General features: G+C 41.1%; 1 protein-coding gene across 2 annotated transcripts; it reads right to left on the reverse strand.

The window, feature by feature from the left end:
• Positions 1-351: 351 nt before the first annotated feature.
• prdm1b (PR domain containing 1b, with ZNF domain) lies at positions 352-12,231 on the reverse strand. 2 transcript variants are annotated; one of them, XM_031295878.2, is made up of 7 exons: positions 12,029-12,231; positions 11,308-11,629; positions 7,495-7,614; positions 5,839-6,079; positions 2,973-3,889; positions 2,732-2,860; positions 352-1,825 (listed from the first exon to the last, which is right to left on the reverse strand). In XM_031295878.2, the coding sequence occupies exons 2-7, from the start codon at positions 11,476-11,478 to the stop codon at positions 1,250-1,252; spliced, it is 2,154 nt and encodes a 717-aa protein (XP_031151738.1). In that variant the 5' UTR covers positions 11,479-11,629; positions 12,029-12,231; the 3' UTR covers positions 352-1,249. The 2 variants fall into 2 exon arrangements, with proteins under 2 accessions (XP_031151738.1, XP_031151739.1); XM_031295879.2 differs by lacking the exons at positions 7,495-7,614; positions 11,308-11,629; positions 12,029-12,231 and adding an exon at positions 6,336-6,459.
• Positions 12,232-24,687: the final 12,456 nt, after the last annotated feature.

A 24,687-nucleotide genomic window follows, 5' to 3' on the forward strand; every position in this document is an offset into this window, starting at 1 on the left:
AGATCAGTACCTGCCTCCTGGTTTTGGATAACAGCCAAAAGCACACAGATCTAGTTGCATGTTTATTTCAGTGCTAAGTGAGAAAAATATTAACAATGTAAGAAAATAGTGCTCCTATGTTGCTCGTTTTTGTTGTCCAAAACATTTACAGTTAAAGCTTTGTACGAAAGGAGAAATATCTGAAACATTTGAATCCAGTAAAAAAACTTCAAAGCAATCTTAGTTTCTCAGTTTTAACGTACAGATGTTGCAGTAAGAAAGAATAAAAGCCATTTTTCAGAGGATCTTGTGTGCACATTACATTGTGATTGTGCTATCTCTTTGAACCTGTAGTTTTGTTTCTTTTGGTGGCTTTTGGTTTTGGTCAGCACAGTGTGTCTTTAAAACTTTGATATCTAAATTAGCTGTGAGAAGTTGCTGAATAATCAAGAAAGAAAAGGTGAATAATGCTTTTTCTGAACCTGTTTTTTTTCCCTTTTAATGTTAGAATTATTTGAATAATGATCTAAAAACAGTGCTACACATTCAAGTTCTTTGATTGTAATTTTGGCAATTGCTTATTAACACACAGTTTCAACAAACCAGGTTTTTCCCTTTTTTTATCATAAATAAATAAAAAATAGTTGCAAACAGTTAAAGAGCAGGAAGGTGGTTTGTGCCATCACTGTGCCCTGTCGTTCCTATGATATATGCACCCACTCGTACCCATGCACCCAGAAGCTCAAACACACTGTCATACAAAGTAAAACAAAGCACAATATAGCAAGTGAAGATTCATTCACAGGTTTGTACCACATTATTGTTCCTGAGTCAATTTGTGGTTTTCCTAAGAGATCAAATCTTCTTGGAAATGTCAACACAATAAAAAGAAACACTAACAGAAAAAAGCAAACTATGACGCAACTAAATAAATATACATGACTCAAACAAAAACAAAAAAAAGTAATAAGTTAAAGCACAAAAAACAACACTTCTCTACCTGAGTGAAAATAGTTTTAAATATTTTACAGCTTAACATCCTCCTCCATTTTCATTTTTTAAACTGAGTTTTGGGAGGAAGTACAATCACTAAATACCCTCGCCCAGTCTTTGGAATGCTCTTCTTTTGGTGCTGTGCTCATTGGATTATGAAAGTTTATATTCCCTTTAGTGCCCTTCATGGACAATAAGGGGAGTTTTATTTGGCGACATTTTGTTTCTTGGCTGATGGTACGCTGTATGTCCTTTTTATATGTCCCCCTCTTTCTTCTCACTGTTCTTCTGTCTTCACTGTTGGCCGTTGGTGGAGATGAACAACGCTGGCCCTCGCCTGATAGGTCAGTGGAGGGCTATGGGGTGATGTAGGTATAGCTGATTGGGCCATGGGCATTGCTGGTGCGTTAATAGCTGCCGTCAGAGCTTTCAGCAGTATGGTGGCCTCCTTCTGGTCCTTCTTCCCCTCGCCTTCCAAGGTACGAGCCAACCAGTGCTCTACCGCTTCCTCCACCTGCAGTGCCGATGCCGCCTCTGTAAGCATGTCAGCCTCTTGGCTGGCATCAAACCGCTCCACCATCTGTTTTATGTGTATGTTGACAGGTGCATTGGAGTTAGCCATGCAGCAGCTGCACTGGTGGATGCGGAGGGAGAAGCGGTGGAAGAAGGCCTGGGCGCAGAGCTGGCAGCGGTAGGGCCGGTCGCGGCTGCTGTGGAGGCGGCGGTGCAGTTTGAGGTGGATGTACTGGGTGAACTTAGTGCTACACAGTTTGCACTGGTAAGGCTTTTCCCCAGAGTGGAGGCGTAGGTGTGTTTTCAAGTTGCTGGTGCTACTGAAGCGTTTGTGACACACCTGGAATGTATGAAATAAAAGGTTAAGGCTTGTGTGTGCAACATTTATGTGACTGATTATGATAACACCTTAAGAAAACAGTTGGATTGTGTTTAGGAATATTCTGGAAGAATTGAGCAGCACAGTATGATGTCATCTTGATGTCATAAATAGTATAGTATCAGGGTTGACCATGTTATTCCAGTTCTTTTTTTTAAAACTTTCTTTGTAAGACCAGTTCTATCTTTGCTCTCAACACTCACACCCACAGTGTCACACTGGTAAACAATTACATGACAAAGTATGTAATGGCACTTTGACAGAGCCTTCCAAGAAAGTGACGTGAGTTGGAGAGCATTTGTGTATTGTTTAAAGTGTTTGCTAAATGCAAATTTAACTTAAAGAAGTGGCTAACAGGTAATCAGAACTGTCGACATTACATGTAGACACTAAATTTTGCTGCTACTTTGTCTCTCCTGTCCTGCCCGTTTGTGCCACTTGTGCTATGACTACGAAGTTGTTGTTACATGGACTGAACGTTTAGCTCGTGTGTGTGTGTGGGTGTGCTGGTATTGATGTTGATAATGACAATCTGTTATTGTTTATATGTTGATTTTGTCATTTTTTTAATTTTTACATTTATAGTTAATTTTACTGTACTATTATAATCCTTTTGTCTTTTTAGGTGTGACATTGTACTATATGTCCAGGGACAGCAGATGTAAAATAGCCTTTTGGCTAATTCTGGCACATTTTACATTTTCATATGTATTATTAGTGTGCATTGTCCCTGTTAAATAAACCTGAAATAAATAAATAAATTTCACACTCTTGATTTTACATCAGCATGGGGAGATCAGGAAATAGCTTGTAAAAAGTAAATAGACAAGAAACACACAAACATTTAGATGATGATTTTCAACATACTTGACATTCATGTGGCTTCTCCCCTGTGTGGACCAGGTGATGTTTCTGGAGGTGGGCCAGCTGAGTGAAGCTCTTTTTACATAGGTTACACTGGAACGGTCTCTCACCACTGTGCACTCGGAGATGGACCTATAATTACACAGATCATACGAAAAAAGTAATGAGCACTGGTGGTGTCTAAAAATTGGAATACATTAAATAAAATTATAAGAAAATAAATTATAGGAACTGAAACTGTTACCTTGAGGTTTGACAGCTGTCCAAAAGTCTTCGAGCAGATATTACATTCATACTTGATCTTTCCATTCTGTTTCTGCAGTGGATAGGGCAGGGATTTATGGCCAGGGCCGTTGCGTGTCGTTGGGTTGCTTTTAGTCGTAGCCAGGCTGAGATTCATGGCTTCTTCGCAACCAGAGCGAGAGTGCTCAGTAGACTGATGCTGACTGTCAGGCTTGGGGAGAGGGGAGAGCTCTGGGGTGGCCGGGGCGCCTTGTGGTGGCGACACATTTGGTTTTAGTTCTTTCAGACCTCCCTGTGAAGGTGGAGGGTAGGGGAGAGACACTGGCAGCAGATTTGGTGGGCCGATGGGTGGATACGGGAGTCCGTCTGTGCCCAGATAGCTGCTGTATCGGAGCGATCCTCTTGAGGTCAGCGTCCCAGGAAAGGGAGGGGAGTATGAAGGAAGGAGGAGGCGAGGATAGTGTGGGGCGTAGGGAGGAAGAAGCTGGTAATTGGGTTGGAGGGGTCTGGATTGGTGGTAAAGGGGGTAAGATGAAACGCCTTCCCTGTAGAGGCCGTGGAGGTGAAGAGGGAGATTTCGGTGCTGAGATGAGTGTGCAGGATGGGGATTTGTTAAGTACGGGTGATTTAAGCCCAGACTAGGCTCTTTGTGTTCGGGCTTAGGGGACGGAATGATCCCCTGGTCTTCTGGATCTCTGTTAGTCTCCTCCTCAAACTTTTTGCTGAAGTCCATGATCTGGTCGTCGGGCGTGTCAGGCGGAGTGTCTCTTTCTAACATCTCTACGTCGATATTCTCCTCTCCATCATCATCCATCTCTTCTTTCACCTCTTCCTTTGTTCTTTCTTTAAGCCATGTCTGCTGAGGTAGGTGCTGTTTGGTGTACTCCGGCTCATGGTCTTCATCACAACTCATGTATTCTGTAAATAAATGAAATTGTAAATTACAGAATCAAACTGGGGGGGAAAGCTCAATGTTAGATCTAGTTCTTAGTTCTTGTTAAAAAAAATCCCTGGGCGCCCGGATAGCTCATTTGGTATAGCGGGCGCCCATATATAGCAGCAGGCCCGGGTTCGACTCCGACCTGCAGCCCTTTGCTGCATGTCATTCCCCCTCTCTCTCCCCTTTCCCTTCTGCTGTCCTATCAAAATAAAGGCTGAAAATGCACAAAAAATAATCTTAAAAAAAAAAAAAAATCCCTTACACACTCTCACACACACACACACACACACACACACACATACATCCGCCCACAGAAGGCACCCCTACTTATGGTAAATGATAGTAGTTTCAGTCTGACTTGACACGTAAATCATACAGTCTAGGTTTCTGTTTGTCAATCACATTAGTGATTTTGATGTGGGAGAACAAGTTGGTGGTAAAGTGTGTGGGGTAATGTCACAGTTGTACGGCAAGATTCTGAGTTTCATTTGCAAAACCATTTCTGGGTATAGCTGTCTTACTCGCCACAAGAAAACATCTCTTCCTTTTTTCCTTCTCTTTTTTTCTTTTTGAGAACTTGTCACCATTACTGTATGTCAACTACTCTCTCATGAGTCATGTCATTCTACCATTCATTATGTGAACTGCATTCAGGGTCATTTAAACAACTATACCAGTGTTTTGCATGGTTTAGTTAATTTAGTAATTACTACAATTTAGAAATTTAAATTACCATTGACAATCTTCCAAACCATACCATAGTGTTTCAGCCGCTGGTTTCCTTTCTCCTTTAGCTAAATATGAAAAGTAGCTTGCAGAGATTCGACCCGTGCACACTATTTTTATATTTTGTCTACGTTACATTACAGATGCACAGTAATGTATTTGAAAGCCCAAACAAATTCAAAATGTCCTTGGTTTGCTGTCGCCCGAAGCTTCAACAACCAGTACCTGAGATGCCAAACTAGATTGCCTTCAATATAAATATATCACAATCAAACCCTGGAAGGCAAACAGTGAGCAAACCTGAACTTAGAAAGGTGAAAGCTTTTAAGATCCTGTAAGTTGATAAAACAATGTAATGATACTGCCTTGGCATTAGTCACCAACGTATCTGGTGTATCCAGTTGGTATGAGTCATTAGACTTTGTGGCAACAGACAATCATTCAGGATGATGAAGGTATGACTTGCTACTATAGCTACATAAAAACAAGTGACTCACAAAGGTACTTTGACCAGGCATTATTCCCCTTTTTTCTCCGCTCTCCTTAAAATCCTACTTTTTAACCACATCTCATGAAACATTGAGATTTGTTTTCATCAATGTGTGTGTGTGTGTGTGTGTGTGTGTGTGTGTGTGTGTGTGTGTGTGTGTGTGTGTGTGTGTGTGTGTCCCATGATCTTGCATAAATACAGTGCTCTCTACGGAAGAATGATGTGTCTTTATTCACCTTGAAGTGATAGAATTGTGCTGATGATAGATATCATCTCCTGACGCAAATGTGTTTTGTCTTGGCCACAGATCTAAATCTGTCATTTTGTCAGATCTAGTAAGACATAGTAGATTTTTGTGTGTCATTGTGCTGCCTCACCAAAACAGCTGATAGTCAGGGGCGACCTTTAGCTCAGGCAGTAGAGCGTGCGCCGCTAGGCGTCATGTAGGCTGAGGCCTGTGGCCCTTTGCTGCGTGTCATCCCCCCCCTCTCTCTCTCCCCCCACTTTCTTCTCTATCTGTACTACCAATAAAATGCGTCTTTCACTCCTTCTCACTAAATCATTCCTCAGCAATGCAAGGTTCCAACAACTACAATTGCATCAACCATTAAACGTTACATTACACAAGCTGATATTGTCAATGTTTTCTGTGAAAATGACCATCACATCCTGATACAAAGCTAGAAAAGCTTCTCTTCCTGCTGCACTCACTCTGTTTGATGTCAACCTCCTGGCTGCAGAGCCTCTGGGAAAACTCCTGGCTGTACCAAACCAGCAGCTCCTGATTGGGCTCCACGGGTCGGATGGTGTAGAAGTAGATGTCCCGTCCGTTCTGGCACGCCACCAGGTTCTGTTCGGCCAGAGAGTGGGCCGGGTTGACATAACGCATCCAGTTGCTCCTGTGGACGTCATAGCCATCAATGAAGTTTTGAAGCTGCCCACTGCTGTAAATCTGCATGAGAAAAATAAGAGAGATTAAAAACATGTACACAGAACACTTGAAGCAACTGATTTGTGTGCAACATAATGAGTATTACTTGTAAATGTAATCGTTAAATATTGAACATAAAGAAAATTAATTATATTGCTTGACAATAGGTTGGCCACATCCACCATTAAAAAATGACAAATTCTGATAAAATTAGCAAAAATAAATGTATAGAAAACAATAAATAAATAAAAACATTAAGATTATAAAGAATAATCACCTCTGCCATGTACAGTTAAATATCCTTCAGTTATCAGTTGAGGATATTTTGCTCCTTTAGTCTGCAGCCTAAAGCTCTGCTCTGTCTGTCCTGAGTGTGTGTGTTAGTTTCTGTGCTACAATACTAGTAGTAGGCGTGAGGCATGGAGGTGTGGCCACTTACCACAGTGGCTGTCTCTCTCACTCTCCCTCTTTCCTCATTTTCTCTTTCTCACTTTTTAGTATTATTCTTGTTCCTGTGTTGAAATTTAATTCATGGAATACATGCTAGTGGTACAGTTTAGTATGATTACTTCTTCTTCTTCTTCTTCTGAAAAACATTTATGCTTTGACTTATTAAAATAAACAAGATGTAATTGGTGGCAGGCAGCCGAAACACAGGAATGCCTTTGGCAGCACGTCCGCCCCCTCCTCCCTTCACCTGTGTCACGAGATAAGATGATGATAACATAATTACTCCCAACGAACGTCAGACTTTCACTGTTGCACCACTGCAACACTCCTTGCACAGGTTTACAGGAAATAAAGCCGGAAGGAAAATACGTAGGGTGTCAGCAAAAAGTCCTTATGGGAATTGACTCAGCAGAATAGAAAATTTCCTGAGTGACATAAGCTGTGTCTGGATGAGAGAGACAATAAACATGGCACACAAACGGGGGCGGAAAGGCAAGGATTGTCAGAGTGTGTGCGTGTATATGGAACAATAGTCCCTTCCTTTGTGTATGTGACACATGTTGCATACATAGGACCTGAGTGCCGGTAAGGCTCTGATGACTGTGTGAGAGTGAATCCATTGTTACGTGCCACCAGCGTTCACAACTTCCTCTAAAAGTTTGACCAAAACCCCTGTAGGCCAGTGCAATGTGTGTGAAAGCATTTTTGTTTCCTTATTGACGTATGGAGTTGGACTTGATGTGAAACTTCTGCATCTGAGCAATTGACTTTTCTTTTTTTTTTAAATAACAGAAGAAGAAGAAAACTTGTCCTCAGACGCTCCTCAGCTTTTCCCAGGGTCATTTTCTTACATCTAGATTTGAGACTTTCCCCTGTTTGACCAGTATCACACTGAGCTGGGTTAAAGTATTGATGCAAATAAGTATGGGTATACATGTAAATTGGATATTTGTGTAGATATAAGTATGTATGTGCGTTTCGCTTACCCTCCAGAAGTATTTCCTGTTGGCCTGTTTGGGTACGTTGTCTTTGGTGTAGATGACCCCTTGCAGAGGGCCAAAGCGAGTACCCTGAGGGATATATTCTTTGCTGAACACGCCCATCACCTGGAACACAGACCAAATACATAATTCAATTTAGATTACATTTCCCATGTTTCGCCTCTTAGGTGGAATATTACATAGCAGGTCAACCTTCATAGAAAACATAAAAAGTCATCTTTAAGTCACCTCTATCTGTTCACAAAAGTCTTGAAATCTAGACATTTAATATAGTGCAATACTTTTGATTGTCCATTGTTTATTGTTTCCAGCAGGTTGTTGGCCTGAGCAGTTGTGGTTGCTTTGTCATGTTGACCCAGAAAGCTCTAGAGCCAGGTTAAAACCAATAAGGTGACACACTGTCAACACTAATAAGTTTATCGAATCAACAGAAGTACACTTTCCCTGACCTACTCCACTGATCTCTGACCTGCTATCCTGATAAACACCACAGAGAGAGACACAGAGAGAAAGGCAGCAAGGCAAGGCAGTTTTATTTATAAAGCACCTAAAGCAGTGCCACCCACTTTGTCTTGTGTACTTCATGAATGCTGACCTCATAGTGTTTTACTGCACTTTTGATTCTGGAACCGCAAAGACAAAAGCCATTTTAAAAATCACTCTGATTCTGCTTCCAGGTTGAATCAAAAGCCTAAAAGCTCTGATTACAAAATGTTCTACCTGTAGAGTTACACCTTTGTTTAATGGGATTACCTGGAATACAGTTAGTGTTTCAAAGTGTGTCCAAACATATATAGCACAAGGAAATGGGAATTTTCTTTTTTACCATGAGCGGGCAACTTTTTGCCCAGGGACATACAGTAATATGTGTGGTAAAAAACAAAACCTGATCTGTTCTGCAGGTTAGTTAGTCATGTCTGACCTTTTGAGGTGTTTTTTAATGAGCTGGATAAGAAAATGCTGTGTTGGTAAAAATAATAAATGATAATGAAATGATGTTGTGCAGCTTCATGATTCACAATTTCATAAAAAGTGCAACCCTTTCTCAAAACGAACCCAAACACACACACGGCATCAGGCAGCAGCATCTGTGGTATACACACAGCCTCTGTGTCTTGAGGAGCTTTGTGTTCAATCCTTAAGTAACCCCCCACCCCACCCCCCGTCTTTCTTTCTTCCATTGAGGAACTGTAGTTCAAACTGACCCTCAAAAGAATTTCCATGGCCTACTGTGTAAAGGTCAAACATTAAAAAAACAGAAATGACAAACACCTGAACACCTTGGGATTATTTATCACACAATGAGAGGTGAAGTTGGCTTTTATAGATTATGTAAAAGAAGTAAATTAGGACAACAGGTCACTGAGGGCAGCAGGAGTGTGTGTGTGTGTGTGTGTGTGTGTGTGTGTGTGTGTGTGTGTGTGTGTGGCTGTGTGTGTGTGTGTGTGTGTGTGTGTGTGTGTGTGTGTGTGTTCTGTGTGTCAAGCGGCCGTGGAGGCGAGTGAGGTGATTTCTGGATGTGATGAACCAGTGTGACAGGGACATTGTGCTTTGCTGGCGTTGCGTGACTAACGAATCGCTGTGGCCGCCGCTGTTGCTTAACTGCCCAGTTCAGCCAGGTTGGGGGGGGTGTTGAAGAACGGAAGAAATAAAGGAGGATGGGCGTTCTTAAATGGACCCACGCTATGACACTCCTGAGCCCCTCCCTCCCTCCTTTTCTTCTTCCTTCCCCCAATCCCTGGTCTTTTCTTAACCCTCTCGAAATAGCTTGTGCGCCTGCCAGGTTGAGGCATGGCTGGCTGCCTGGGCCCCAACGAAAGTTAATCATCTGGTTTTAACCTAAATCCCCCCCCAACACACCCTCCTCTCCCCAGCTTCTCCCTCCCCATCCGTCCCCTACGCTGCCTCTCTCCTAGCTTACTGGCACCCGTTGCTAACACCCCATCTGCCACGTGTCCCCTTCACCCTTCTTTGCATTTCCTGGCACGCTTCGGAGTAAAAAAGGAAGGAAAAGGAGGTTTAGAAAAAGTGTAAAGAAAGTTTGAGAAATAGCCCAACATTCCTCCTGGTAGCCGAACAGGTGCTGAGCAAGTGTGTGGATGTGCATGATGATAATGCTACTGATGTATAAGGACTTGTGAGTTGACTACATTCTCAGTTTTCATCCAGACTCTTTAAATTTGACTCATCTGCCAAACTGAAACTGAAGTGCACCATACACTCACGTGTGTGAAAAAAACCTTCCCTGATCCCTTACTGATAACTGCGTGAACTGTGCCTTACATTTAAGGTGACATATGTATGCGCCCTCCCGTCCCACAAACCCACACAAAGGAGCGGCTGTGTTTTTTGATCATCACAGGAAATTAATTTCCCAGCTTTAGCGAGTCAAGGAGAAAGATTCACATGACACCTTCTTTAAAAAGGGAAACCACAAGGCCATTTTAAGCAAAACAGATTACTGGCAATCATGTAAATGTGTGCTCGTGCTTGTTTTCGTGTTTCATATGATATCTATTTGACTCCCGGGTCACATATGCTCACACCTAATTGTTTGCCAGTAAGTGTTTGGTGTGGATATTAGACAATTACATTCAAATTACATTTTCACAATTGCGATTGGTCAGATAGCCCTGCTGCGTGTGAGCACTGCAAGCAAATGTCAAAATCAAGTTTAGCTGCATCAAGTGTGAGTGTGTGAAGTGTTTGTAAGATGTGTTAGCCGGTAAACAAGGGCTGGGGATTTGAAATTAGCCCTCAGAGTGATTTTTATCACCTCAGTTTGCATGATTTTATAGAGAGGAAGAAGAGATGAATGTATGAGTATGTATGAGAACTAGAGAAGAGGAACGACGGCAGAAAGTGTTGCCTGGGTCAGGACAGAAAGAGGAAGGGGGCAGCGAAGGCCTCCGCAAGCATCAGAGTGTTGAGTGTTAGGAGCAACTAAACAAGTAAGTGTGACATCTTTCTCTCTTACGTTTTATGATGATGATTCTCTCTTTAGCCACAGTACAAATTCCCTTTTAAAACCTTGCTTGGAGACATGATTACAGTGCTTTGCAGTGACATGTCCAGGCAGATACCAGATCTTACTGCACTGAAAGCCAAACAGTCAGCTGACTGAAATAGCTCAGGGATATTGTGTTTGCTCTTCCTGACTCACCTGAGTTGGAGAGGATGAGGTAAATAGGATAGGCATGGTTGTAAAAAAAAACAAGACAGGCGGTAAGTTTTGATGCGATAAGATCCCCTGCTGAAAGTCAAGCTGATCCCTGGCATCTTACTCCACGTGTCTATGTTTATATCCTGAGTGAGAGTGTCTGCATGCATTATTGCATGTGTGAGACAGAAGTGCAAAGAAGCTGCACAATGGCAGAAACCTTAGAGTGACAGAATGGAAGTTAAGGTGGCCAGAAGACATAGAAAGGCCTCTGACCTCAAGCTGCCAGCAGCCTCATGTCCACAGCCACACAGCCACATACACACACTGTGCACTCTGTATGTGCAAAGAACTCATTAGTCAGCAGATCTTTTGTCCCAAGTAACCTAATGCAGATGGCCCAACAGAATGTTATGTAACACAATTAATATTTTGAAGTGTAATCACCAAAACTATAATCTGACCAAACAGACTTTTCTCGAATGGCACCCCAGATTGCAACTAATTTAAAGGAGGGTTACAGTTATTGTAGTTGTTAGATAAGAATGTGAGCTTTTTTTCAATGTACTTCAGTTTTAAGAGTAAGCGGTTCAATATCTCCATGTGTAAACAATCTGAAGGAGTTGAAATGCTCTTACCTCATTGTCTGTGCTGTATTCAAAGGTGAGGTTGCGTGGAATGGAGGTCATGGCTTTGGGCAGACTGAAGCTGGGGTCCGACACCTGGTCTGGCACAATATATGTGCAGTTGAGGACAAAGTCCACCTCCCTCCACCCACTCATGTCTCCTGGTGTGCTTTCCAGCTTCATCTCAATATAGAATAAACTGTAGGTGATCAATTTAGGCTTTCAAGCTATAGTTTGGTTTTGTTCTGTTTGGTTTAAGTTGCTTTGGTATAGAAGTACTTTGGTTTGATCGGGTAAGTCCCTTGTCTTAGGTACGCTTGTTAAAGCTCAAGATCTGGAAAGCAAGAGAGAGAAAGAGATTTTAGTGCCACAGAAATCAGCTGTTATCATATTAAGTTTGAGGCAAAGTACATGTTTGGATAAAAATAAAATTTGCAGTACAGAAAGACATCATCTTTACCATACTTTACTTTACAACTTGTTTATATAAGTCAAACATTATTACAGTAGGTTGGCCTGAGGTTTAATACAAAAAATCCCAAGTCAACTAAATCTTTTGCTGTTTGAAATCCATCCCATCGTCCTAACACACGCCATTCTGTTTAACCTGCCATTTCACATTAGGCCAGTAGGTCAACTTGTCATTTTCAGCTCATTCTGTATCATTTATCCATCTTTTCTCTATCCAAGGTTATCCTTGCCAGCAAAAAAAGAAACAAGCTATATGACTTACTTTCACACATTCATTCAGCTGTAGGATCCTCATTTCTTTGGCTATGTCATCCCTTGATTGCTTTTTATCTGCGTTCTCCTCTTTATACTCTCTCTCCTTTCTCCAGTGTTTCTTTAGGGATTCCTGTCAGTTAGATCCTTTGGGTATCCGCTCTCACTGTGGCCACTCTGTCACCGTCACCAGAAGCTCATGAAACTGGATGATTGCGCCCAAGCTTTTTTAGCTCAACGCCTCGGCCAATCACAAGCCACTGTGGTCATGTGATTAAGCCATCTGACACACAACTGTTGGTTTTAGACAACAACATCAGTGACGTTGTACACTTGGCCAGCAAGTGGCTGTTGTGATGAATGCTTACATACACATACACGCGTCCACGCACACACACACACACACACACACACACGTCCACGCACACACAAAGAAGACATGTTAATGAATGAATAAAGGAAGAGCAGATGGCTGGCCTGTTGCCACTGAAAAACACACTCATATACTTTTGCTTGGTTTGGCACTTAATGAGCAATCTGCTGCCAGGGTATCTTCTTGACCTACATCTCACTGTAGAACATCTTTAAGACCCCTTAGACCCCTGCCACACACACACACACACACACCACCATGCAAATCTCGAACATATACAAATACACACAAGCACAATTCTTCTATATTTAAAGTTTAATTTAATCAGGAAAAAAGTAAGTCTTCTCCTATACACATGCCCTGTGCTGATTGGTGTGCTTCACTTATTCACAGGTACAAATGTAGAGCAGGTCATCCTAGCACGTAGGAAAGAGACTTAAAGACACCTGTCTGGCATTCCCTTTACTTTCAGACACACACGCACAGTCTAATAATATGGAGCTCTGAGTCACCTCAGCCTGCATAAAGATAGCCAGGACAGGAGAGCAATTAAAACAACATATGGAGGGCAAGAAAGGAGAATGTGATTTTTCTATATGTAGAGACGCAGACTGTGCAAGATAGACACATTTTTAAAAAAAAGTACATATGCAAAATGCCTTAAAGACACACACACACACATATATATATATATATATATATATATGAATTTATTGAATTTATCACATGTGAAATAATTGTCACATGTTTTTTCTTGAGATGTCTTACATTTTACAGTACAACTTAAACATTTTATCACTGGTGACACATAACTGGAGAATTGATGAATTTCTCCATTTAGTCTCTATTATTATAATTTACAGCGTGCATCTTTACCTAAACTTACCAAATGTTACATAACCTGCAGGCTAAATGTTGAAAATGTCAAAATAACAGGCGCAATGCTCAATTCCTAAAATTGTTGTTCCTAAAAAGTGTACTTGATTTTCATTAAGATGCAACCCTGTTCTGTTTTTTAAACAAAGTATTATTCGTTTTCGGTATAATATAAAATAACCATAAAAGCCACATAAAAAAGTTTTAGGAAGCTTAAACAATATAAGACAAACTGTATTTGATTGACAGGATTCACATAATAGTTTTAAGAGAAACAAATGTAAATGTGTTTCACAAATATTATTAAAGTCCAAAGAATTCTGGAAAAAAATAATATACTACTTCCCCCCACCTCCCCCTCCCCAACTTTGCTGGTGATGAAATAGTAAATTGGCTGCCATATGGTAAGACCGCTATTCCAAGAGTGGAGCTTTACTGACCAGTTTGGCATGGGGGTTAATTATGGTAGTAGAAGGAGTGTGTGCGTGTGCGTGTGCGTGTGCGTGTGTGTGTGTGGTGGAGAGGGAGGGGTGGTATAGGGATTTTGGCTCTTTCCCTGGCCTGAGCCTGGCTGGGCTAATTTCACTAATTTGCAGACAGTCTGGGCTCGGGCTCAGGACTCAGAGGCTAAAGACCCAGCACTCCAGGATAGCAGGCTAGCCGACTCATCTCACTTGTCGACACACATCACATCCGGGACATCAGATAGTTTCAGACTTTTTTTCCAGGGAGGGAAACCTCACGCGCAGGGCAATGGGAACTGGGCCTTTGCACAAACAGCGAAGGGAGGGAGATAACGGCACCAGATGAGCTGAAAAGGATAAGTGGAGGAAAGACCTGAGGTCAGCTATATAGAAGCTGTCTGAGACAGAGAAAATCAGGCAAAGTGATGTGACCTGAGTTGTGATAATACTAAGTTCTTGGTACCTGGATGTTTTGTAGTAGTCTGGACACCTGTTGTCATGCAATAGTCTTATTCTGTACTGCTCTAGTGTCAGTAACAGTGCAGCGAAAGCTGCCACCTGTTCTGCCAAATGTTGACGTTGAAATGTTGTCATTTTCTAAAATATTAATTATACATCCTTTACAATTTCCATCTTTGACTACAAAAAACTAACATTTCATTAACCATCTTCCGCCAACCCACATCATGTGTACTAGAGTCCAGTGATACACGAATATACATGATATACTATGTGAAAGAATTGGATCATTAGCATAGTACAACAAAGCACTAATAGTCATTGTAGGACGTAGTGCATCTGTCTCCCTATGCTACAAGAAAACAAATAGGGCAATTAGGAGTATTAAGTAAATAATCCTATTGTTTACCCATCAATAACCACTGATTCCAACATCTAGCAGTACCCCAAGCCCCATTCCACACGTACCCCAACCAATGGGCAACCAGCTCATAAAATGTGTGTTGCACAACTGTACCTTTACCTAATTGAATCTGAGTTTGATGTACGGTTTAAACACAATACATCATAAAAGATCAAGATAAAATGAAGAAAATAATTAGGAAAGCTTAAATACCCTATCTGTTGTAGAGTTTGAGTTAGAGATGAAAAGTAAGCAGTTATGTGTTATACCACATTCTTATAGACACACATATACACATACAAGTGTTCATAAATCAAAACATCAGAAACTACAATGGAGTCACTTTTCACTTTAAAACACATGCACATAAAAAATGAGTCCTAATAATAATCCTTTATAACAAACAAATCCAAACTCATTTCCACTTACAAGCCTTTTGCAAAGCTTAATGACCGTGCAATGCCATTTACAGGAACCAGCGTAGTTGGTGTAATGGCATTGCACGAAAGGAAGGTAACACAAGGTTTTAGAAACTATGCTGTGCTGCATTCCATACTGTAAAGTTAACAGGTTATCTGTAATGTTGTCTGATCCAGTGCCAGTGTTTCTCTTTCAGTGAGAATGAAAGTAGAAACAATTCAGTCATGGAAGAAATGTGACAGCTCACGTTGTTTGCTTACAGCTCTTTGGCCATGAATCAGAATCTGAGTACATTGACAATGTTTTACATTCCTCACTCTATCAGTTTCTGGGGGCTTCAAATCCCTCTTATTCTATTGGTGCTCCCCTCCCTTGGTGCTTTTCCAGTTGGTAAACATTAAACAGCTGAGAGGCAGATCCTCAGACAAAAAAAGAGGATTATTTGGCTGTTATAGCATTGTTACTCTGGTGCTGTAGTTGTTGTCCCTAGCAACAGCCGCATTCACTTTACCAGGAAGTAGATGACCTATAGGACGTAGCCATAGAAACATCACTTTTTATGGGGTTGTTGTTTACTGAGTCGGCCAGCTTAGTTTCCATCAGATCCCTTTAACCAGAGGGATTATCCCCTCTGGCTGAACCTTAAATATGTAAGATTACATTATTGCTTTTCATTACTAACACGCATTGGCAATTGTTTTCTTGGGAACATCTTTGTTTTGTGAGGCTTTTTTCTTGATGGGTAGATGGTGGTTGTCTTGTGAGTGAGAGGGAAATTCTAGGGAAGTGAATTTGTCCCTTCCCTAGAATTCCTTGCTAATTTTTCTCAAACAACTTTTTTGATCTATTGTTTGTATGTCAAGAGATAGATGAAAGGCAAGATGCACCTCATTGTTTGATTACATATAGATGAGATGCACCTCCTTGTACTGTATCCCTGTTTTCTGAACTTGTTCGACCTGCTAAATTGCTTCTGACAGGGGGATGCTGTAAATTCACTGGAAGAAGCCTTTGTGTGGCAAAGACAAATAAATGACGGATATGAACTGCTTCCAAGCTTATAGAAGCAATCATGTTTACATATGGGGGGAAATATCCTATGTGGTATCTATAGGTCAACATACATAATCCAGGTATGATTTAAAACACAAAAGCATAATTTTAATCTTAATGTATAATCTTTGTCAATCCATGACAGTGGGCAACTCTGTTGTCCTAAGACAGGGGTTCTCAACCTTTTGCAAGCTGGGCCCCCCCAAAGCTGGTTCATTGCAGTTGGGCCCCCGCTTCCCGGCGCCACCCCCACTACACCACCTTGCATAGATAGATAGATGGATAGATAGCCCTAGGCTAGGCTATTATTTTTAGGCCCACACTATTATTATTATTATTATTATTATTATTATTATTATTATTATTATTGTTATTATTGTCATCAGTAGCGGTAGGTATTGTTATAATTGGCAGTAGCACCAGACTTCTAATGTGAGCTTGCAGGCATTATTATTATTATTATTATTATTATTATTATTATTATTATTATTATTATGAGTAGTAGTAGGCCTATTATCATTACTAGGCTATTGCTATAATTGGGAATTGGCACCAGACCTCTGATATGAATTCATGCTTTATTACTGTTATTATTACTAGGCCTAACAGTAGGCATATCATCTGCATTTTTGACAGAAGCTTGCAGGTAGGCAATGTTAATGTGAGACCTGAGCCAGGTATGCTTCAGTGTACCTTCAAAGCTTTTTTGCAGCTGGTGGTGCGTCGGTTGCCTTGTTGGTCCTCACTAGAAATCTGTCCATTTTGTTTGGTTTTGAAATAATTTGGATGTGGATTAGTTGTGTTTTCAATAAGTTGAGGCTATGATGTAACGATGTGTGCGTGTGTGCAGACTGGACGCGGAGTGGTGTGTGTCTCATCTCTGCAGGCTGGGACTGCTGCGCGAGGCTACTGAGAGACTAACCGGCTGTGAGGGCTTTTGCACGGGGGAGGGGCTCACGGCAGCACCCGCTGCTCGTTGAGCACATAACTGCAGAGTGATACGTGTTTTCGAGTCTCCAAACACCACAAAAGTCTCCAATAACACCAGTAAAAGTCGCTAGATTTGTCGCTAGTCACTTTTGACAAAAAAAGTCGCCAGGAGGATGACTTGTTTTACAGTTGTGCGGAGGCTCCACACAGAGCTTTCTCCGTAGCCTACGTAAGTGGTCTGATGTTTATACTTGTGCACTGGTGTGTGCGTGAGCCGGCATGTGTGTATGTGGGGAATGTGTGGTAGAGGGAGAAGTGAGAGAGTGACGGCGTTTAGCTTTAGAGCGAGTACCGACTCTAGAGTCATAGTGAGAGAAACAAAGTGTCTCCTCTGTTCTTTCTGACCACGGTGGAAAATCTGGAGCAGGAAAAGCTGATTATCTCCTTGAGTTCATGTTGTTTATGGAGAAGGAGAAACAGGAAATGAGTCGGGGAGGAAATGCAACGCTACCCAGCCACGACCGAGCGACGTGTAGTTACATTACATTACGTGATTTTTTTTTTTTTTTTTTTCTCCCATCCTGTAGCCTACTCGCGCCCCCCCAGGAGAGTGTCCGCGCCCCCCCCCAGGAGGGCGGGCCCCACCGGTTGAGAACCACTGTCCTAAGACATGTGGTCAAATATTTGTTTCCATACTAGTTAAAAAAACAACAACAGACTTAAGTCTTTTCTCCATCTGCCTGAAGATTGGTGTAATGTGTTGGATATTGCTTTCATCAGTCAGATTCCACCACTTCCTCGCCTCTTCTATTCTTTTTTTGCATCATTGTTAAATTCTGTGGAACTACGCCTAACTCTTTGGAAACATGATAGGCTGTTTTGCTTAGTAATACTCATTCTATGGCAGAGGGTGGTTTTAGCATCCGGCATAGCTAGGGAGAGAAGAAATATAAGGGAAGGGTTCAATCTTCATTTCAATAAAGGTGATACATTAATACTTGAAAAGTGGATTTATGTAAAAACTCCAACAAAGCATTAACATAATGTGATATTTAATGTTCTTAGTAAAGGCAAGGCAATTGGTGTATGTAGAACTACTGAAAATGCCAAATGGGTTTGTGGCCTTAAAAAGACTTTATCTTATTTCAACTTTCTAACTTGCCACAATATTGACTCTGTGGTATAGTGATGAGGGAATGCAAGGTAACGATTAAAGATAAACTTTACAATTATTTTAAGCTAAAGTGTGACTAGATAGCTAGTAACCACTGCATCACTCTGTTGCAGACACACTGCAATGCAACTGACACTAGATTTATTCAGAACATGCATTGGTGTCTGTGTCTTACTGCAAACCTTTTCATCAATGACTCAAAGTTGCAATGAAAACCAACACTGAAAAACTATAATCCATTTTTCTGTAACTGTGCATGACACACAACTCAGCCCACAGTACGATTCTGTACATACAGTCGGTAACTACAGCCAAAATCAACACAGATTTAAGTGTAGGGCATGGAGACTTTAAATTATCTTTTTAAAAATCTGACACTTTATCAGCCTTTTGCACGTCTGTTTTTTCCTTATATGGTTAACACGAAGTGAGAGCTCACACTTTCTCACCATCATCTGTTGCAATAAGCCAGAGTTTCTGAGAGACTGACTGTGACAAACCGAAATAACCCATCTCATTTTCACACCTCCTCTGGGCTGCATGCCATCATAGAGAAGGAAGAAAGAAGTCGGACCCACCAGAGGCCTCAACAAACAACATCTTTATCTGCAATCATCATCAGTTTTTTACTGTGCATATACAGAAACTTTGAACCATACAAGGGCAGTTATAGGGGACTTCTATTTTAATCTGAGAGCAGAGCAGCTGAGTATGTCTGGTATTTTGAAGATAAATTAAATTGCGTGAATTGTTTTCTATGTAGTCACACACCTTACATATGGTCATTGTCACCTCTAGAAGTGAACATTATATTTTGTTTTTCCACTCAGCTTTGTAGAATGTATGAAATCCATGCTGCCCTGCAAACTCGTCCTTTTCCGTTTTCATGTCCTCAATGAAGCAATGAGCAAAATGCACAGCTCATGTTAATAAAGGAACTTTGATTGTGTACTTGTATGTGCTCGGTGTCCAGTCAGTGTCATTACCACAAACATTTGTGACATATTTTTTTCTGAGTATTGATGTTCATCTCGCTGTTACCAGCCACTCTTGTTCTGTGGTGCACGCTATTGACACAGTATCTTCTTCTTTTTCAGAAAGCCTTTTAGCGCTTGCCTTTTGTGCATATTATGAGCAATATTTGCTATTGAAAAAGGTTCAATCAAAGGAAGCATGTGAGATGTATCTGTAAGTTGATGCTGTGATTCTCTCAGTTGAATGTTCACGCTTGTAGCAGAAGGGAAACATATGGGTGGTGGGGGGAGCAGTTGGAGTTATTTGCATACAGTATTTATAACAGTTACTTCTCTTAAAAAAACTGTGCTCTATGTGACAGGGTTGTACTGTTTTGATCTTTATAAATTAGCTCTGAATTCAAATGATCACTCTTTTATTAGATTATATTAGATTGCAATATCTTGTCATGTTCCTCAAAAATGTGTCTAGAGTCACACTAAAAAATGTTACAACACAGTAATGCAAATGCAGGACATTTCATTCCATTGCTTGACACATACACAGATCACATTACCCCTGTCCTACTGTAATGAGAGCCCTTTCTCTGATTCATCACATTTAACAGACTGAGACATGACCAGGCGCCACAACCTGTTTAACCTGTGGGACTTTGAATCTTCTGTTCTGTTCTGTTCTGTTCTGTCAGATGGAAAAACCTGACATTCCTGACAAACTTGAGATTGACCTGACCATGAGACAACTTCCTTTCAGTTTAAGCAGCTAAAAGGCTAGTTCTGTGACAAAAATCTATATTCAGTGTTTATGTAAATGAAACCATCATAGAAGTTTAGAGAGAAGGAATCACTCTTATGAGGAACTGCTAAGAACTCATGGGCATCTGAAACGCTACAGGGCCCCAACCACAAACAGACACTGTTATTTGTACAGGGTTACAAGTCAAAATGGTTGGGTACAACTGGCTTAATATTTGCATTGTATTATAGATATATATATATATATTTTAAACGTAAAATTGTTATGTGAAAACTACATCTGTCAAATATATGTAGTTGAGTGAAAAGTACAATATTTCCCTCTGGAATGTAGATAGAACAGACTGTTCTCATTTACTGTTCGTACTTATACCTATGAAAAGTAATGCACTAGTTAATTTGTATACACCACGTAAATGTGAGCCAGAATGTGCATTCCTGCCTCTGAAGAGGCCGTCGACACAGTATAAAGAGCAACAAAGTCTGCATATGGAGAAGGTCAGGTTGGATGGATGGGTCAAACAAAAATGGGACTTTCACCTAGGAGACTGCTGTTCGTGTCAACGTTGACTTATTTTCGCTAACTTTCGTTACGTAATTTACACACTTAACTACCACCACGTACAAAACAAATGTACTTATTTTAACACAAACCACAATCTTTTAGAGATAGTAGTTTTGTTGCCTAAACAGATTTGTGCAGGCACACTGATCGCTTGTGTTGCTGGACATTCTTAGGATAACGCATGGAAAATTGTGCAGGACTTTTTGTAAGATAACATATGAGACGTTGTATGAGGATACGTTAAACGGAAACACTTAAGTACCTCAACATTTTAACTATAGTACTGGAGTAAATATACTTAATGGTGCAATATGTAATACTTACTGCTAGTGTTTAAAATAGTTACTGCAGTACAAATTCAAAATACTGGAGAGAGTCGTCTCCCCCGCCCCCTCCTCCCTAGACTCGAAGTTCACGTTGGTTGCCAGGCTGACCGCAGCATCCACAACAATGTTGCTAGACGCTTGTCTCACATAGCCAGACATTACTTCACAGCACTTTCGGCTTAGAATTACGGTAAGAACTGCTAAAAACCCAACAACGTCGCCATCCTCTCCGCTAAAAAAAACACTACCTTGCCGTCCTCTCCACCTGACTGAACACACTTTATTGGCTTAGAATTACAGCAACAATCGCTAAACACACTGTAAACTCCCAGCCCTCCCATCCCCCCTCCCTTGGCTTAAAATAACTCACCGTTGTCAGCTATGGCCACTGAACAGGCTACACATTGTAAACAGCCATGGCCCGCTTGCTTGGTCCTCCGGTAACGTTAGCAGTTAGCAGGGTTAGCATGGCGGCGTTAGCCAGGACCAGTCGGGATCACTTTACTGGCTATGTCTCAGTTGTTTTTGCGAGTAACCAACTAGGGTACTCTATATAATTCAATGTGAGTACACCAATGTTGAAATGACATAAAATGCCCGTCCCTTGTAGCCGTGATAAATTAGCCTGAAGGTAATGCTTAGCTACCTGTTCAGGAGGAAATTAGCCAACTCTGCGTCCTTTTGGGCTCTAAGCTGTCTCCATCTTTCAAATACATCTCCAATACTGCATCATTTACCCGGGGTTTGTAATGCCTCTGGTCACGCAACTGTTAGAAACATGCCGGTTTTTTTAGGTCTGGTAGAATCTATCTCTGTTGATCCTGTTCGTTTGTTTGCTGCTTTCATGGCTGTACTAACGTTACAGCTATAGCACGCTGGGTTTACGTTTTTACAGCTATATCTAGCAACGCGGCCTGGCTGTCAAACTGGGCTGTTGATACCAACACACAGGCCAAAACACAAACAGAAATTCTGTCACTGAACGGAAATTTCAAAAGAAGAAAATACTGGCATTAGCATTGTTGTCAGAAAAGATAGTATTTCAACTTAGCACGTTTCCTTAATATCTGATGATGCATTGGGGTCATTTTTGGATTTATTACAGTAAATATATTACATATTGGACCTTTAATCACCACTACCAAAATTATATATATATATATATTTTTTATATCTGTCTATTCCCTCCGGTTGACCTCATTAAGAGGTAAGAAAAGATATATTGTAACTTGCTGCCGATGTTATCTGCTTACAAATGCAGATTTTGGTTTATTAGCCAGTGCATGGTGGCTAATTTGTGATTTATAATGCCTCCATAATCGTACCATGTCACTCAATTATCAGAGGGTGTTTATCTCAATCCCCTACTTTCTGAACTAATGAGACTCTAATAGCTTAATACTCTATACTACAATTATTGTTAACTCTAGCCATCCCCTATGCTACAGCACAAACAATTATTTATCTAGCAGGCCCAAATTACATGAGCTCCAACAACAGTAGAGTGAGGGGCTGCAGAGGGTATTTGGAGACTTAAAGGAGATGTAATGGGGAGAATAGGGATAAGAAAGAGGTCATGTAAGGGTGTAGCAAAGTCTGCACGCTTTTGGCTTGTGGCGGTCAACAGGTGGGCCCATGTACCACTGCCCCCCTCCACAATCTCACAGACCACCAGCTAAAGAGAAAGACTTTAGCCAAGATCTGTCTGGCAGACAGAGAAGGGGATTTCAGCACCAAATCCAGCGGATCAATAAAAAATGTCAGCTAATTAGGCTTTCCAGAAAAGGAGGGGGGACAGGATGAGAGTGAGACAGAAGAGAAGAAAGAAAAGAAAAACATTAGATCAGCTAGTGCTGATTCAGAAGTCTATGGAAAATCCCCAGACAGGCGTGCCTGCTGTGAAAATCAGGTGAGGCCCACTAGATGACAGCTCACCTCAGTCTTTGGATCAATCCAATTTAGTCTTGCCAAAAAAATGAGGATCTCCCTCCCTCTCTCCCTCCATCACTCTCTTCCCCAGTTAGAGGCAACCTCCCAGGCTACAGCGATCAGTTTCTCTGACCCCAATCCTTCCTCCTCCTCTTCCTCCCACCTTTTCTTTGCCCTCCTCCTTTTCCCTGCCCCTCCTCCTTCCTTCCTCTGGACATCACCACTTTGACCTAAATCTCCTCATTTAATCTTCTTCTTCATCATCATCGTCTTTTGGATAACAATCAACCCCCTAATTGTCTTAATCTTACTGGTCTTTTATTGTCCCTGGGGCGTCATGCGTATTGCAGAACAAAAACATTAACCACAGATCAATACTTGGCATCAGGCCGCAACTACCACCACTGCCTTTATCGATTATCGCTAATTTGAGGTTGGGCTGCACTGCTTATGGATTTAATTAAAATTAAAAGAGACTGGGGCATGTCAGTTTTTGAGGCCACACAAAAGTAATCTTTGTCAAAGAAAAATGTATCATATTTCATTGAGAGGGGCTTATATAATATGATTTAGTATTTTTTCATATAGAGCTACATTTAATAAAGAGATGAACAGCAGTGCCACTTCAGGTGAAGGATAATATATTTCAGTTTGGAAATGTGAGAAAAATATCTACATTTTATGCATCTGTGGATTAAGTCCAACTTGAAAGCAACAGCACAAGCCAGCGGCTGTAAACACCTTCTTCAAATCTCCCCCAAGCCTCTTTTTATGCTCTCTAAATAAAACAAATCTGTACATTGTCAATTTCTAAAATGAAAAGAGCTTATGGAATAGCACTCTCAGTTCTATTACAATATGGCTTTGGGCCCTAAACTAAAGATATTAGCTTCAGAGCAGTGGTAAGCCCAGGATCAAGCTAAGGTTAGGCAGTGATTTGTGTATGATTTTGAAATGACAACCAGGACGATGATCAAAATATTCAGAACAATAACGGATTATCTGTTTCAGTGGCTGCACTCTGCGCCATCTGTCAAGGATTGGGTCAGGGGGTGAATAATGTTGTTCACTTGTGTGTGTATGTGTTTATGTGTTTATGTGTGTGTTTACATAGAGGCGCATATATTTATATATATATACTGTATATATCTTTTTTTTCTATTTGCATTGCAGATGTGTGTATTTTTGGCTCGGCTACAGTAACTCAAGATGTAACCACAGAAAACGACTTCTTAATATAAAAATCCCCTTTTTCTTCTTCCCCTTTCTTCTCACTCCTTGGCACATACTTTTTATCATTATTTTATCTTTAAAATGTAGTCCCTAATTTAAACACATTTATTCACACACTTCACCATCACCATCCTTATTTCCCTCTACAAGATCAACAGCTCAGCCCCTCCCTCCCCCTCTCCTCTGTCCCTCTCTCTCTCAGTGGGTGAGTCTGGAGCTGCATCACAGTCAGATGACACTGTCTGACTCTGCTCTGCTGTAATCTCAGATGGCTAATCTAATCTCTCTGTCTTCGCAGATTGGCAAACTACCTGGGTCTCTCCAGCCAATTAGTACCCATCTGTACAGCACGCCATGAAGGCCAAAGCTAGCCACCGTAGGGGCCCAGCCAGCCTAGTCAGGCCGCTACAGGGCTCAGGCTGTCTGGGGCCTCATATATCTGCTTCCATAACATCCCAAAGATTAGGGATCCTCTGCAGACTTTACTGCCAATTAAAGCACTTGTTGCCACACAGTTGTTAAGTGATTCATCACTAAGTGGGCTACTTTGGCACCAAATGTCTCTTTAGCATCGTTGCTTCTGCAATTCAGAGAAGGTTCCTTTTCTACAAATTAAGATAACATGGCATTTCACAATGTGATTTTTTTTCATTTGCAGAGTTAGAATTAGCACAGAAAAAAAATACAGTACGTTTAGCAGTGCGTTTTTTCCTCCTAACAAGTGACAAAGTTTA

This window comes from Sander lucioperca, chromosome 14 (assembly GCF_008315115.2).
Source record: "Sander lucioperca isolate FBNREF2018 chromosome 14, SLUC_FBN_1.2, whole genome shotgun sequence".
Classification (NCBI taxonomy): domain Eukaryota; kingdom Metazoa; phylum Chordata; class Actinopteri; order Perciformes; family Percidae; genus Sander; species Sander lucioperca.